The sequence below is a fragment of the Halictus rubicundus genome, chromosome 2 (genome assembly GCF_050948215.1).
Source record: "Halictus rubicundus isolate RS-2024b chromosome 2, iyHalRubi1_principal, whole genome shotgun sequence".
NCBI classification, from domain to species: Eukaryota; Metazoa; Arthropoda; class Insecta; order Hymenoptera; family Halictidae; genus Halictus; species Halictus rubicundus.
Genome location: NC_135150.1, coordinates 21,404,930 through 21,421,142, shown reverse-complemented (window position 1 = coordinate 21,421,142; position 16,213 = coordinate 21,404,930). Strand labels below are relative to the sequence as shown.

Here is a 16,213-nt window from a genome sequence, read left to right as displayed (position 1 = left end):
TAATATACAAAGGAGCTACAAATAGTTACAAGTGGTGAAAATCGTAGTGTTTCACGACTTTTGGTCAGTTTTTGCTTAATCTTTCGATGCGTGCCGTTTTTATCTGCGTCAACCGATTTCGATGAAATTTTCAGCATGTGTATAACTAACATAGATCGGTACAGGCTCAAATGAAATAGTTTTGGAAAGTTCCTTTTTTATTTGCTCTTATAATTTCTAGTAAGTCAGTTCGTTTGGTCCAATTAAAAAAAAATTAGACCGTTTTAAAGGGCGATCGAAAACGTTCGTGAGCCAGTGTAGATTTATTGGCATGAACGATTTCTATTACGTAGCAAAGTGTCTTTCTTCGGGATTATCAACATGAATCATTTTTAAGTGAAGGGAGACTGAAAACAGTCGTGTCAGTGGATTTGTGTTCGATTCTTTTAATATAATTTTTATTTCGATACCATTTTGCTTTCACTAACATTTTTATTAAATTCGTTGTTTGTTTTAATTGTAAACTAGACATCGCACGAGGTGTTACGATATTAAAAATTTTTCTTACGGATGATAATATCAAAACAGGAAAATTGATATGCTGAAAAATAAATTAGAGTATTTTCAGTGTCTCGTTGCTGTTGTAAAAGTGATAACGGTTGAACAGTGGAATGGAGCATGTCTACAGCATCAGAGATGATTAAGAAAGTATGTATTATCCTATAGACGCTGTCGGCAAATGAGAATTCAGGCGGAACTTCTGAAAATCTAAGTTATTAAACCCATTATTAAACGCAGGCTTGCTATTCAATGGTTCAAAGCTGCTTAGCCAAACTTGGATGAAGCGTGCGCTAACCTATGGGGTCCTCGAGCCGCTACTTCGCCGGAGCTTCAGAAATATTCAGTGATCTATTTGCACAATTAACTAGAGATTCCTTATTGAAACATACTAAATTTTGCCGTGCATAATATGTGCACGGCATAAAATGAAATAGTTTCTCAAGAGAATGTCGCTAACTAGTGCGTTTCGACGTCAACGATCACTTCGCGTTTACCATAGTATCTACCGTTGAGCTAGTAAACAATCCTGTTAAAAAATATATCATTGCTTTTGGGAAGGTTTGCAGAATCACTCTACATAAGAATCATTCAGATAGCTATCACGATTAGGCTACAAAAAATTCTCAAAGTTCAACATCTACGACATATTGTTAGCGAACCTCAATATCAACGATCACATTGCGCTCACCACTGTACCGATTGTTATACAAAGAAATAATGCAATTAAAAAATATACCACTGTATTTGGGAAGGTTTGCAGAATCATTCTGCATAAGAATCATTCAGGTAGCTATCACGATTAGGCTAGAAAAAATTCTCAAAGTTCAACATCTACGACATAGTGTTAGCGAATCTCAAAATCAACGATCACTTTGCGCTCACCACTGTGCCTATTGTTGTGCGAAGAAATAATGTAATTAAAAAATACACCATCGCATTTGGGAAGGTTTGCAGAGTCACTCTACATAAGAATCACTCAGATAGCACATATAGTTGCAGCAGGAAAAATTGTCAAAGTTCAAAATCTTACTTTTCCTTCAAAACCAGTTTTCCTAAGAAACCAAGGGTAATGGCGCAAAACGACTATCGAAAAATCTATAAAACTCGTCTACTGGTTACCTAAACACAAAATTAGTGTTAGAAAATAAAACCTATCATCATCTCAACACAACGTTACGGCTGCAAAAATGGAACTCTTCGTGGCCCTTGAAGAGCAGTGTCACAATTTTAAGGAGGAAGGTCACAGCCCACTTCACCGACCACGAAGAGAAGCAAACCGAGGTCCCAGCCCTATCGAGCAGTTAGTAAATCGGGTTCCATCGTTGACATCTTGGCAACCGCATCGGAGGCTAGCAAACCCAGAGAGAATCAGGGGTGATGATCGCATATACTGACCAGATATTAAATTATTCGCTGCGGTGGCGTTGTGGCCGAGAGTGTTCGCGGCGGCGTGATTCGCGTGCGGATGAACGATCGCGGAGGCCGTCAGCGTGTGCCCCGAAGAAGGATGTCCCAAACCGTGGGGCAAGGTAGCGGCTAATGGCAGCGTGGTCCTGGGGGGCACGGCAGGGGCGGGGGAAGACGGCACGCATCCTTTTTCCGGGCTTTTGGACAGGGGGGCCGCTGTGCCCTGGTTCGGCCCTGAATTGTTGTTCGGCGGCTGGCTCACGTGCAGCCGGTTCCTCAGGGTTACCAGTTCCGTGCTCAGGCTCCTCAGACGCTGCTGTAGATGCACCGCTTCGTTCGAGGACGAGGCATCTGTAAAAGATAAACCGATATTCCGTGAGCTGCTGCTCTGCCACACTCTTACATATACGATTTGTCCGGATTTTTTTTTTCTTTTTTTGGAAACACCAATCAAGATTTTCAGCTGGTAACACACGAGACAGTTATATCAACGTCTTAGTAGTTTGCTTAAAATTTTATGATCGTGTTTTGTTTCATCTACACGTAACGCCTGTTACTGACAAATTTTGAATCTTGTCACGATGACAACGCACCGGCTCACACTTCGCAGTGTAGTGATCCGATTTTTATCACTTGGCACCTCTAGACTTCTCAAACTGCATATGAAGGGAAATCTGTAACACAGTATCTAAAGGCAGTGCCATAAAATGATTTTCCCAGGGTATTTGAGAGTCTTTTAGAACGTTGCAAAATTTATATTAATATGAAAGGAGGGTATGTAGAAATCTGGATCAATAAAATTGGTTGATGTACGAAACTGGTGAAATTATAAAGTATAATATACTCGCATTGTACGGAAGAGTCGAATAATCTTTGAACTGGCTCGATTGAGAACTTGGTGGGGATGGGTGACCTTGAACGGTCGATATTCCCTGTTACTCGAGTTGAGAGATGGCTGTGTTCCCGTGGCGGGATGGTTTGGTGGCTTTATGGTTGTTGCGACTCGTAAAAGTATTTTTGGTCAGTGAGACAGATTTTACGGATTTGGGATAAGGTAGATTCAGGCTTTTTAGTGGGATTTGGAAGATGGTTACAGGTGCATCGGCAGGTTGAAGGTTGAGCACATTTTTCAGAAGATAACCATGAAGTTGAAGTAGTTTATTACCGATAGCACACGTCAAAAGGTCTGCCAAAACCTGTGAAAGCTCTATCAACTTGTGAGATCGTGTTCGAAAGCTCTGATAGCACTATGAAGCGCTGACATTCGTGTCTAATAGCCGTATCGAGTTTTGGCATCATTACGAAAGCCTCCTGTTAACTGAACGGAACAACCGTGTCGCGCATTTAACGGGCCGGCATTCGTTGAACGGACGAATCGCGTGTTCAGGAAAATCGGATGCGGCTCGTCACCGCGAAAAGTCGTCGGCGATCGTTGCGAATTTCCACTGACCCCCTCGACCATTTCGCAATCCTGCGCCCCTTTCGGTCGCTCCGCCGGCCCCGCGGCACCCTGGCAGCCGTCGAAATAATTCATTTAGAAAACGAGGGCCCCAGTCTGAATTTGCGATACGCTGTTTGCGCTGGCTCGCGAAACGCGCGACAACCCTTTTATCGCGCGCCCGCCGGAGTTCGTTTGCCCGGCGAGGACCGTGCCTCGAATCGCAAACATCCGTGGACGTGAATTTTTCGGGAATAACACGTTCGACCGGTGCAAACACCGTGGGCTACGGGAGGGGGGAGGGGGCTGCCGGGGAGAGAGAAACGGTGTTTTCCTCGTTAAACGGTTTCCCGTGTTTAATCTGTTGCGTTATGGGGAAAACACGGACGGACCCGGCCCCGGCTGATGAATTTAAATAGCCGCGCCACTGAGAGAGGAACAGATAGAGACGAAGACGAAGAGAGACAGAGACGGATTCGTCGGCTGTTTGCAGAATTTTAAATAATATTTCGTTTCCAGAGTGAAGGCGGAAGGGGTGGGCGCTCCCTGAACGTACGCGGTCGAGCCATTCGGAGATTTCCGCGGTGTATTATTGATGCTTGTTATTCTATTGTTTCGATATTGATTGGTCGCGCGAGACTTCGGCTGTAACTGTTCTCTTTTGGCCGGTGATTGCTGTGCACGGAGCTTCCCATGGAGTGGTTGAAGGTTGACAGAGTTGTTGGGACTGTTGAAAATTGTGTCAAGGTTTGATAGGTCTGTCGGAGCTCTTGAAAATAATTTCACCATTTGATAGAGCTGTCGAAACTGTTGAAAAAAATGTCGGATCTTGATGGGGCCAGCAGAGCTCCTTGAACCGATCTCACAGCTCGATAAAGCTGTCAGAGCCCTTGGAAAGGATTTCAGAGCTTCATAGAGCTATCAGAGCCCTTGGAAAGGTTTTCATAGCTTGACTGAGCTATCAGAGCCCTTGGAAAAGATTTCAGAGATTGATATAGCTATCAGAACCCTTGGAAAGGATTTCAAAGCTTGATAGAGCTATCAAAGCCCTTGGAAAGGATTTCAGACCTTGATAGAGCTAACAGAACCCTTGGAAAGGATTTCAAAGCTTGATAGAGCTATCAGAGCCCTTGGAAAGGATTTCAAAGCTTGATAGAGCTATCAGAGCCCTTGGAAAGGATTTCAGACCTTGATAGAGCTAACAGAACCCTTGGAAAGGATTTCAAAGCTTGATAGAGCTAACAGAACCCTTGGAAATGATTTCAAAGCTTGATAGAGCTATCAGAACCCTTGGAAAGGATTTCAGAGCTTGATAGAGCTATCAGAGACCTTGGAAAGGTCTAGATAGAGCTAGGAAGAGATGGAGCTAGAGATTGGAACTTCATAGGGCTATTGAAATTATTGCAAGCGTTTGCAAGCTGGATAGGGGCTAACAAAATTTAATAGGTCTCTCTGAATTTCCTGGGATAATCACGCCTTGACAAACTAATTGGGGCTTGATGAAACGATCTTCAGATTGTGATTTAGTGAGCCTTGTTCAGGTTAGAATACGTTCTTAAAAATTGCTAAAATAAGCTGAAAATATTCCAAGTGCCCCAAAGTCACCACTAAAAATATTCTCCCTGCAAGGCAAACATCACAGGCTCCGAAAATCCTCAAATAGTAAAAGACTCGATCGAGAACTAAAATAAACGAGTTTTGCTGATGGTCAGGTCGGTGGTCAAAGTCAAGGTTCGTCGCGAGCGGCATTCAACCGGTGACCGAAAATATCCGCTCGATCGTGTCCATAGAGGAAAGACGAAGAGAAAAGAGACCGAAACACGGAAAGGAGTCGAAGATGAATGAAAATGGCCGGTCGCGTCCAGTAAATGGCGTCGAAGAGGGACCAGGAAAGAAGAGGGAGACCAGGAGATCAGTGAAACACTGCGATTTTCGCATGAATGCTCCTAAATCCTTGCTTCCTTGTCAACCGTGTACTCAGAAAGAGGGTGATTACTTCCTGGGAAAGCTGGTGTCACATTTTGCCCACCCAATCTCTTCTAAATTCGCTGCAAGTCCTCTTAATTCTCTACGATTGTATCTGTAGCTGGTTTTCTTTCCTCTCGAACGGAACCGAATTAAAATCGATACCGGGCAATGGTCAATACAGCGAATAAAATTACAATGCATGCGTGCAATATATAGCAGATATTCGCCCTTATAATACATAATTAATTTAATCACCATTTATCAGTAATAAGTATCTATATCATTATTTCATTCGTTATTCAGAATTCTCGAACAACAGAATCATTTGTATCACTTCTCTTCGTGAAATATTATATGTATGCAAAACATTAATTTTTCGCAAACGTTCATGCATAAGGACTTAATAATTATAACGGTTACAATTTTCCACCGTTATGTGCAGTTGTTTGTTTGCGATGTGTCCGTAATCGAAAACTGCGGAAGACTAAAATAATTTAAGAATTTGTTCAAATTATTTGAGAAATAATGAAATCTGACTCATGCAAATGATTCAAAAAGAATTTGATTTTGCATCAAGATCTACAGTCTAAACATAACCGAATCCTCAGAACTAAAACACTTTTACGCTTCCAACTGAACTTCCTCATATTACATCCTAACATTTACGGCATAGTGGTCTGAACAAGTCCTGAACCAGATGAACCAACAAAGGAAAACAATGAAAAATAGAAGGAGGCAGAAGGAAAAGGACGACAAGTATGCTTGTTCTTTCTTCGTTGTTCAAAGACGCCGCATTCGGGCGGCCGGCTAAAAAACCGTAGAAATTCGACGAAAAAAATGCTCGGACGGAAAACAAAGCAGGAAGCGGCGCCGGTTTCTCGTCTTCTTGCTTTCCTTACAGCGTGCGCCGACGACTGCTCTCCTTCCTGACCACCTGGAGAGCCAACAGAGTGAACAAGAGTGAACAGTGCCTCGAGTGCTCCTCGAGTGTCCATTGTCGCGGTCGTTAATCCAAGGACACAGGTGACAACCTGCGAGAACCAGCTCGGCGATTCTTCCCCGGCGAGGAACCAGCTGACTGACAGCTGCGCCCTTCTCCTCCGACGCTAAATCGACAGGTGTTTCGCAGACGCGACGTGAAGAGATCACAGGGACTTGGCGACCTGCGAGTCGGAAGTTGACACCCACTGTCGCAAGACTGACGACCGAGCGCCATTTAAATTGCCGGTAGAGGAGACACCCGTCGCTCCGAATTGTCGGAACAACCGGTCCGATATGAAAACGATGGAAACGCGGTCTTCGACTGGGTGCCCCGTTTTTCTTTGGCAAATACGTGGATAATAGGTCTGATAATATGCGACACTGTGACCGGTGTGTGCCTGTTAAATTGATTGATCGGTCAGCGACATGGTTTCATGGTGAATTTAATTTGTTGACGGTCAGAGGGATTTTCCGATTTTAGGAGAGTCGGTTTTGTGACGTTGTAACTTTGTTCATAGGAGATGTCAATGTTATTAATAACTGTTCACTGTGAGATGAATAATATAATACTAAGTAATTAGTAGAGCATAAAATCAACCGTAACAGTTACATTGTCGACACCGGCACTGCAAAAATCTTAACAAACCAAAATTTCCTTCAGTACTCGACAGAAAGTACAAAAAATTCGAAATAATTCTGGATGGTACGACGATTATTAAGAGCAACATTTTGCAATATCTGAAGGATTCTTCGTTGCTATAAATGCCATATGAAATAGAAACTCGCACAAAGAATCTCGTATTCCATTCCTTGGGACACCTCGTCAACGATAGCGATCGGTTCAGGGACCGATATCGATCAGAACATTGTCTCGCGGCGCTATCCAACTTTCAGGTTCGCGGATCTCGAGCTCTATCAGAGCCATAGTATCACAGCTCTATCAGAATTTTCCATCTAACAGGCGGACAACTCGTCCAGATTAGCCGGCGAGTGCCGTTTCTCCGCGGAACAGGGCATACTGGTTTTCTAATCGGCGCATTTAAAAAACGAACACGTCCGTTCCATGCGACAAACCTAACCGCCACGCCGCGTCCACTGTACGTGTATATCTGCGTACCGTGAACCGCGGAACAGGCCGTTCCCTCGTGTCCCATATTCGTGAAACCAGTCGAACTGGTGGTCGTTGTTGAAAAGCGCGTTTCACGACGGTCGAAAGACGTCGATTTTCTCTCTCGGGGCATCGTCTTTCGCTTGAAATCGCGATGAATTATTACGTTCTCGCTTCGTATTCTTCCTTGGAAAAACCGACTTTGAACAAATCCTGTGCGATGAAAAATTTCACTCGACGATCGGAACACTTCCAGTATCAAAAATGAATCAAACCTCCTATAAATTTTATTTCAACGAACGCAATAAAGCAACTGTAATGAATGCAAGTGTATTCTACGAATTCGCACAAAGATATGCACACTCCGATAGCAAGTTTCAATTAATTTCATTTTAATGGGCACACTTCCTCGCGTTCCAGAATATCAACGCGAAGGTGCACAGTCTGATATCAAGTCTGTTTTAAAACTACCACGCGCGAGCACGAAAAAGAAAAAGAAGAATTTATTTGCATTTACATTATTAAGCTTCTCCAACAAGGCTCATTCTCTTGGCCCCATTCGCCTGGATTTTCTTCTCCGGAGAGTCTCCTTTTCTCCGACCTACCCCTCGCGTTCTCAATTTTGTTTCTCCTTTTCGATCGTTCCTTTTCGTTTTGCCTTGGAGTCTCTCTCTCCCTCTCTCTCTCTCTCTCTCTCTCTCTCTCTCTCTCTCTCTCTCTCTCTCTCTCTCTTTCTTTCTCTCTCTCCCTCTCTATTCTCTCGGTGTGGTTACAACGTACAACGAACTTCCGGATACGAGATTAGTTACACAACGGGTTCTGCGACCCAGGAATAAGTTATTTAACGCGGTTCGGCGTGTACACCGCATTATTTGCTCGGCCGCGTTGTCTCTTCGTTACCGGCTCGCGAACCTGGGATATTTTCGACAGTATCATCAGCACGGTAATGGAGATTTGCTGACATCAACCGTAAACAGTCCTGAAATTAGCGTAATCAATTTCTTGATCAAATCTCTAAAATTCAGTGATACTCTCTTAAGAGCCAAGGGTAGTCACATGACTTTTGCAGAGTCAGCAGGTCGCTAACTGCTGTACAATTTCCGTTCACAGCCTTCAAAAACTAACTTCAGATCCGTCTTGGTCTTGATCCGACGGGTCTTATGTCTGTGATTAAACTTGTCACATTTTTTGCTCTGTATTATCGATATTATGATTTCTGACGCCAGAAACGTGCTTCAAGTTTTTCGCTTTATTTCGCAGAGAACAAAATATAGCTGAATTTGTAGCTGGAGATATTTTCTATCGCGCGCTACTCTCGATTTCATCCGGGAAACTTATCTAATGGCATAATAATGCCACGGCACGCACATCGTCAATTTTTGACGTACTTCTAACGCTTATATTATCAAATATCTGCATAATCTCGAGAGCTCGTTACCAGCGCGCGCTAGATTAAACCTAAATACATTAAACTAAACGCTAGATTAAAAGAAAAATATTCTTATGTAAGGACGAAAGCTTGAGGCACGTAAAACGATTTTTCGCCTATTTTTGTCGGTAACGTGGTCACACTACCTTATCGCGAATCTACTAAGTCTTGGTTCTTAACCCCTTGCACTACTATTTATTTTGTGAGTCTAATGATTAGAAATTCTTCATCGTTTAGAATTACTATATGCCTATATTTTCTCGAAATTATATACAGGGTGTCCCACGTAACATTTTTCACGATTTTTCAAGTACTTGCGATAATCTGACAAACAAATGTTTTCAACAGAAGTTGATAAGTTTTCGATTGGCTATACATCGCAATAAAAAAAAGTTCGAGAAAAAATTTTTTTTTAGTATTGTCAAGGTCACCTACATTTTTAAATGGCACTTTCCAGACAGACTCAAAATGGCGGGTTCTAATATTTTTAATTTGCGATCGTTGAGATTGTACACATGCATCCACGAGGAATTATTCAAAAAAATTTATTTCTTAGGCTACATACTATAAAAAGTATGGCTAATCAATTTATCTAGATACATTCTTGTTAGTTTAAGTGACGTAAAATAGTCGCTTTTAATGTTCCGTAAAGCTAGTGTTACAAACGTTTCAAAATGTCTGAAAACTCTTGAAAAGAGAAATGAAAAAGACGAAAAGAAGATAAATAGAAAATGACACGGAAAAGCCGGCTAAGAAAGTTTCCAAGGAGCGTAACATTGAGTCGCCGAATAAACGAAGTGACTGCACGCGAGGAGACTAAAGTCCGGAGACTAAGAGACGCCCCGTGAAGCCGAGTCCACAGCGACTAAAGCGTCCGAGTGGGCAAGGATAATCAGCGGGACAAGTCAAAGAATAGTGGTAGCCGGCGTAAAGATCAAAAGGTGAAAGAAAAATAAAACTGCGAAGACGAAAACGATTCTCGAAGACGGGGTAGAAGCTGTCCGGAGGATCTGAAAATCAATGGGACAGGAAGAGAGGGTTCGAGAAGGAGGAGGGGAGGATGGCGGGGGGATGAAAAGCGGGGTGAAACAAAGCCGAAACTTCGTCGGGAATGGGGAAAGAGACGTGTAACAAGGGTAAACGAGGGGGTAGGGAGGGAAGGCGTTGGTGGGGAGTCGTTTATCACAATGAGGGAAAAGTTTAGTGGCCCATTCTGCGGCGGCAAATGCATCGCGTTTCATGAAACCCGATTGCGGGGGCGGGGGAGAACACTTTCAATTGCGCGCGGCCAATCGAAGCCCGGTCGAGCCTGAAAGCGATACGAAGCGGTCTTTATTCGAGAACGATGTATTGTTTACTTCCCGGAGCCAGCTCGCGGTTTCAAGTGGCGCGATCTAGCAGGAAAAATTGTTTACCTTGCCCCTGCGCACCCCTAACTTCGCGTACCTCGGTACCTCGCGGACGATGCGTGTTAATTCAAGCGGTTTCGCCAATCGAACAATTTTGAACGTGGATTCGAGAGTGTAGTTCGATGATATAGGTTCTCGCAAAAAATTGTTACAATTTCGACCGTACCGTTTGAGTAAACTGCTTGTTAGTCGGCGGATCTTTACGCAAAATAAAAATTGTTTGTGTCGATTGCAAGACGCAGAAGCCACAATTTCTTTCTTGCTTTAACGATTTCACAGAATTAAAAATTATACATTAACCAACCCTTTGCAATCGTATGTCTACTCTCAGCCACCAAAGCTTCTTTACCGTTCCAGTCGTATGTCTGCTCTCAGTCACCACAGCAAAGAACCATACTGATCTTATGTTATATTAAGTCGACAAGCTTCGGAGATACGTGGAATTCGAAATAATATTTTACAAATTGTGTGTAAGTGTAATTAGGCATTTTCGCTTCTTAAAATATTTTAAAAATAATACTCTAACATGGCAAAAGGAAAGTTACCGAAAGAAGTGCACCGTGAAATTAAAAGCAGCGATGAAGAATTTTATTTGGACTCTTTGAACACTGACCTTGATATAGAATGTGTTAACGGTTGTTTTGAAAATATTTATACTAGTGATTCTGATAGAAAAATATAATTTTTACATAAAATTAAAACATATTATTGTATTACACACATCTAAAGATTAAAAAATATTTAATAAATTTTGTTTTTCTTTCATAATCTTGCATATTATGTATTACTGTTCGTTCAACGAAAATTAATTCCGACGAGCATGACACCTATGTATAAATTTAATACGTCCGCAAAGGGATATACTAACATAGAGTGTTCTTGATATTACTGTTTTAAAGTTTGTATCATTTATATCTTGGCTTGCTAATTTACTTTCAATTTCACTGTACCTTTCAACTTTTATATTCCCATAACTTCAACAGCGACATTTAAGTCCTCACTTGCTCACAAACTTTTTTAATTCGATCATTGAAATTTTAGATTCCTAATTTTGACAGAGACATTTATGGCTTAATTCCCTGAGTGGTAGTTCTTGTACGTCGCTATGAAAAATCACTGTAGCTATTTTCCTACTCCATCGAACATAGGAAACTTTGACTGTTTCAGCGTTGCCACCCCCGCAACGATTAATAGTCATCCCGAATTTCGTCGCAGACCGAGTCCCATCGGGTCCCAGCACCGATTCAGCTTTTCCCAGGCAGAGAGGCGATGCGATGGCCCGCGGCCAGCCCCAGTCGATGATTAATCATCCTCGGCACTTTCGATGGGCTGTCCCGAGCCATGGGAGAGAACACCATGCGAGAAAGAGGACCAACGAGAGACAAACGAAAAGGACGCTGGTCCTGGCAGGTAAAGCAGGTATAGCAGGTCCTGCCGCGGCGGAATTAAAGCGAACAGGTACCTTCCTTCGGGCCTTCGGGCCTGCAGGGTCTGCTTCGGAGAAAACAGGTTCTTTTTCGTCTCCTTCTTCCCACGGGAACCCCGTGTGCCCCCCCTACACCGTCGTCAAGTTAACTCTGAGAAACGCGTACCCACACCTATTTATTTATCTGCTTACGTTAATTAATCCCCCGCACATTAAAACATTATATAACTTCTATTCGTGCACCACCATTTTTATATGCGAGTCAAAGTTGGTTTGTGAAGCAGTTTAAATTGTTCTCGGACTTACTGTTTTGTAGAATTTGAATTCTATGGAATTTTGAACTCTTGTGATTGTAAATTACTATTGTTCTTAATTTTTTTAGTAAGTCAAAGTTGATTTGTAAAGCAGCGTAAATTGTTCTCGGACTTGTTTTGTAGAATTTGAATTTTATGGAACTTTGAACTCTTGTGATTGTTATTTAACGATTTTGGTGAAATAGTATTGTTATTCACTTTTCAAGTAGAATCTAATTTCTATCTGCGCACCGTCATTTCTGTATGAGAATCAAAGTTGAATTGTAAATCAGATTAAATTATTATACATACTGTTCTGTAAAATTTACGTTTTATGGAATGTTAAGCCTTTTTGGTTGAATATTTATATTTTTAGTGAACTCTTATTGATCTTAATTCTCTTAAATAGAATTTAATTTTTATTTGAGTACGACCATTTTTTTATGTGAAACACAGTTGATTTGTAAATCAGTTTAAATTGTTCTGCGTTCTCTTTTCCTACGGATTTTGTGCAGCACACAATTGTGAATCGTGGCGACCGACATTCAATGATTTAAATGAATCGGACAGCGGAGTTTTAGTCAGATTAAAGTTGTTGTACGCTGTGCCAAAATTAAAATTGTCTTTATATGAAAAAGAACCGAGAGAAAGGGGCGCATCGGACGCAACAAATTAGTGGAGAGAACGCGTGAAAAAATGTTTCAGCACGTGCGAATGTAAATGCGAATTGTTCCGGCTACCACAAAAATTGAAACGATAAATTCGGTGGGATTATTCGTTCGAGGAAATATTCAGCCATATATAAAGATCGATTTAAACATATGCGAATAATTCATCCCCTTTCGAGCCATTTTTTTGCACAACCACGTCCGTACATTATTTCCGAATGTACAGGGAATGTACATTTATTCGGACGATCATCGCGTATTGCATTGATAAAAGTCGAAGTCGAAAATCTTTGTGTAGATTTAACATTTCGTTGAAGATGCACGAAACGAACACAGACTCCATACTTTAATGATTTATCTTTGATTCCTTTAATCTGCTGTCATAAACTTCACCTATTTATTTTTCTCATAAATCCGTGAAATGTGATTATGACTTTTTCAGTACATTGCGGAAACAGTTCAAAATAGAACAGGAAACAATTGTGTCATTATCACAGAATTTACGAAATTCATTTAGGAAAAATAAAAATTGTCCGTAACAATTGTAACAAGCAGGAGGTAAGCTGTTTCCTCTCTCTAACGATTTTAACAGCTTCAAAATAATTAATACTGTTAAAATCTTTTAACAACTCCCCAATCTTAAACTTGCCCCCGGAAGCGTCAATAACCATAAAAGCGCAATATCCTGAATCCGGTAATGACGTCTCGGCTAAAGAACTCTATCCCGTCTGAAGCACTGTTCTCAAAGAGCGATTAACATTAACATGGAGAATACTGATTCGAGGCTCGCTCGCTGGCATGGTTTTGTTAAACAAGAGGAAGCTATAGCGAGGAAACGACAGCTCGTTGAAAAATGTTTTTAAGGAGTTGGGCTCCTCGTGGCATATTCTTTGTGCTTTCGTTTCCCGTCTGGCCCTGTCTTTAACGATAAAACCTGAAGAATGGGGTCGTTCAATTACTCGAAACTTTGCTGCAGATACACACAAGCCCCCTCTCTCTCTCTCTCTCTCTCTCTCTCTCTCTCTCTCTCTCTCTCTCTCTCTCTCTCTCTCTCTCTCTCTCTCACCCTTAAGAGAAAAAGATAGAAAACGAAAGAAAAAGAGAAATATAGAGAAGGAGGGCGAAAGACAGAAACACGGGAAAAGAGTGAGAGTAAGAGAGAGAGAGAGAGAGAGATGGAGGGAAAGAGAAAGTAGGAGAGTTCGCCATTGAAGTTTTCATTAAGATCGCGCCACCATGACAGCCCCGGGTTGCTTCGAATGCCTCGACCGATGCCACTCGAAACTTCCAACTCTTTATAATGAATAAAATTATGCACGGTTACTTGAGTCTGTTTGTTGAACGAGTTTCGCCGAGCGATCGTAAACTTCCAGCCGGCGGTCTACACGATAGAAAACTTGTTCGGCATTAAATTCGCCTCCGTAGATTCGTTGGGGCCAGCGCCAGGGAATTATTTAAATTCGATTCGATCGTCCCCGCGCGGTTTCGTTGAACGGAAATAAATTAAAGAACCCAGACGAACAAATAGCTTCGCAACGCGCCGCGCCGCACAGTGGGGGAACAGAAGCGGAACAGAACCGCAGGAGAATAGGCCGCCGAGAACAATAACGAGGAACGTTAGCGGCAATTACTTGGATCGTGGGATAATTGATACAAAATACTGCCTGCCGGCTTAATCGCGGACTCGATTATTGTTTGTTTTAATAACACCACGCCGCGCGGATCCCCGCATCGCACGGTTAAGCTTATAACCGAACCGGAACCGGTGTCTTCGCCGGAAAACGTGCAGTGATATTGATTGCTGTGAAAGGAAATAGTTTTCTGTTATTGCTGCAACCGCGTGCCGCATTTGCTGCGAATTGCAGAGGCCCCTTCGAACGAGCTGCAACGATAGCTGGCTTCAAAAATCACGAAAATTCCGGTTCGTTTCTGTGACTGCAATACGTCAATTTTAGAAAATTTATTGTAGTTCCACATTTTTCACTTGTTTTATTCCTTCTCATTTTCCCTTATTATACAGCCAAGAAAAAAATCCTACATCAAATTTCACAGGGCTGTCGTAAGAAAGCTTCAATCACCAAATTTATTGTAGAATCGAAAGAAATAATTTTCCGAAGTACATAGAAACTTTTCAGTTTAGCATTTTTGAGGAAAAACATGTGGTTAGTTTTCCAGCCATTGTATCACATAAACATTTTTTAGGCGAAAATGAATAATGAAGTAGAGGCTTCAAGCTTTAGAATGAGCCTAGGTTCATTGTCGTGCGATTTTTTTCAATGGAGTTATAATATTTTGAATATTAAACATTGGTGTCGCCGTGGAGATCAGCAGTTTGCTGACGAGACGCCCGAAAGATAAATTGCTCGCTATCAAAACGTCCAGAAATAAGGTGGCCAAAGTGTCAAGAAAAAGGGAGAAGAAGCCAGGGACTATCTTAAGTACGCCTGTTCGGCACGAATGGCCAGATAAGTAGGAAGACGAATCGATCGGACAAGATCTTTTGCATTCCTTTAGGCGGATTGCAATTACCGAATTCCGCAGAAATTTTCGTGCGATTATTTCCGCTTAACGAGCTTCACATTGCTCACACACAGAGTATCTCCTGAAAATTAGGAAGTGAAATTTACATTTTAGCTTTCCAAGTAAATACACGAAAGATATTTCCACTGTGCAGAATGATATATCGCTGGGGGGTGTACTCTTTCGTTCATTTCTACTGTGAAATGAACGTGACCAACTCTGCTCCGTTGATTTTTTCATATTTTAGCGCATCAAAAAAATTGTGTAGAATGAAAAGAATCTGACACATATGAAAAATTCTATAACATGGACAGAAACTGAAAAGCTATAATTATTCAGTGATTAGTACCTCAGCTCTTTCACGATGAAAATTAAAATCTGAACTTTACAAAAAACAGTGTTGCTGAGATTAAAGAGTAACATAGTCAGAGAAATATAAAATGCTTCATAACATTTAGAGAAAAATATTGAACGAATCATGACGTGAAAACTGTACCCAGCATTAAATAAATTGTCTGTGACAATGTACTATTTTCAACTTAATAAAGTTAATAAAAAAGAAAGAACTTTTTCGTTGACTTTTTAGTTGTTTCTTACAATTAGTGCACGATATTTTTATTTTATATAAAAATCCACATTCATGACATTCAGAGAGAAAAATTGATCGAATCAGGACGTGAAAACTGTACCCAGCATTAAATAAATTGTCTGTGACAATGTACTATTTTTAACTTAATAAAGTTAATAAAAAAGAAAGAACTTTTTCGTTGGCTTTTTAGTTGTTTCTTACAATTAATGCACGAAATTTTTATTTTACATAAAAATCCGCATTTACGACATTCAGAGACAAAAATTGTACGAATTGTCGCTTCGAAACGGTACAAAAGTTAACAAAATCGCTCGAACATAAAATTGTCCAGTCAGCCAACGTAGATTAGAAACGAAAGTGCACGGACTCGACGTTCAAAAGACCGTGAACTCGGTGAGCGCAGAAAGTTCCGCCGTCCAGTTATCAATATTTCACGT

General features: G+C 41.4%; 1 protein-coding gene across 1 annotated transcript in view; it reads right to left on the bottom strand.

Annotated features, from left to right (window-relative positions):
• Positions 1-16,213, bottom strand: part of Dachs (unconventional myosin-IXb-like dachs) — a 102,784-nt gene that overhangs the window by 24,528 nt on the left and 62,043 nt on the right. Inside the window, exon 2 of the mRNA XM_076805922.1 lies at positions 1,936-2,298. Coding sequence (XP_076662037.1) covers positions 1,936-2,298 — 363 coding nt within the window. The remainder of the gene's footprint in view (positions 1-1,935; positions 2,299-16,213) is intronic.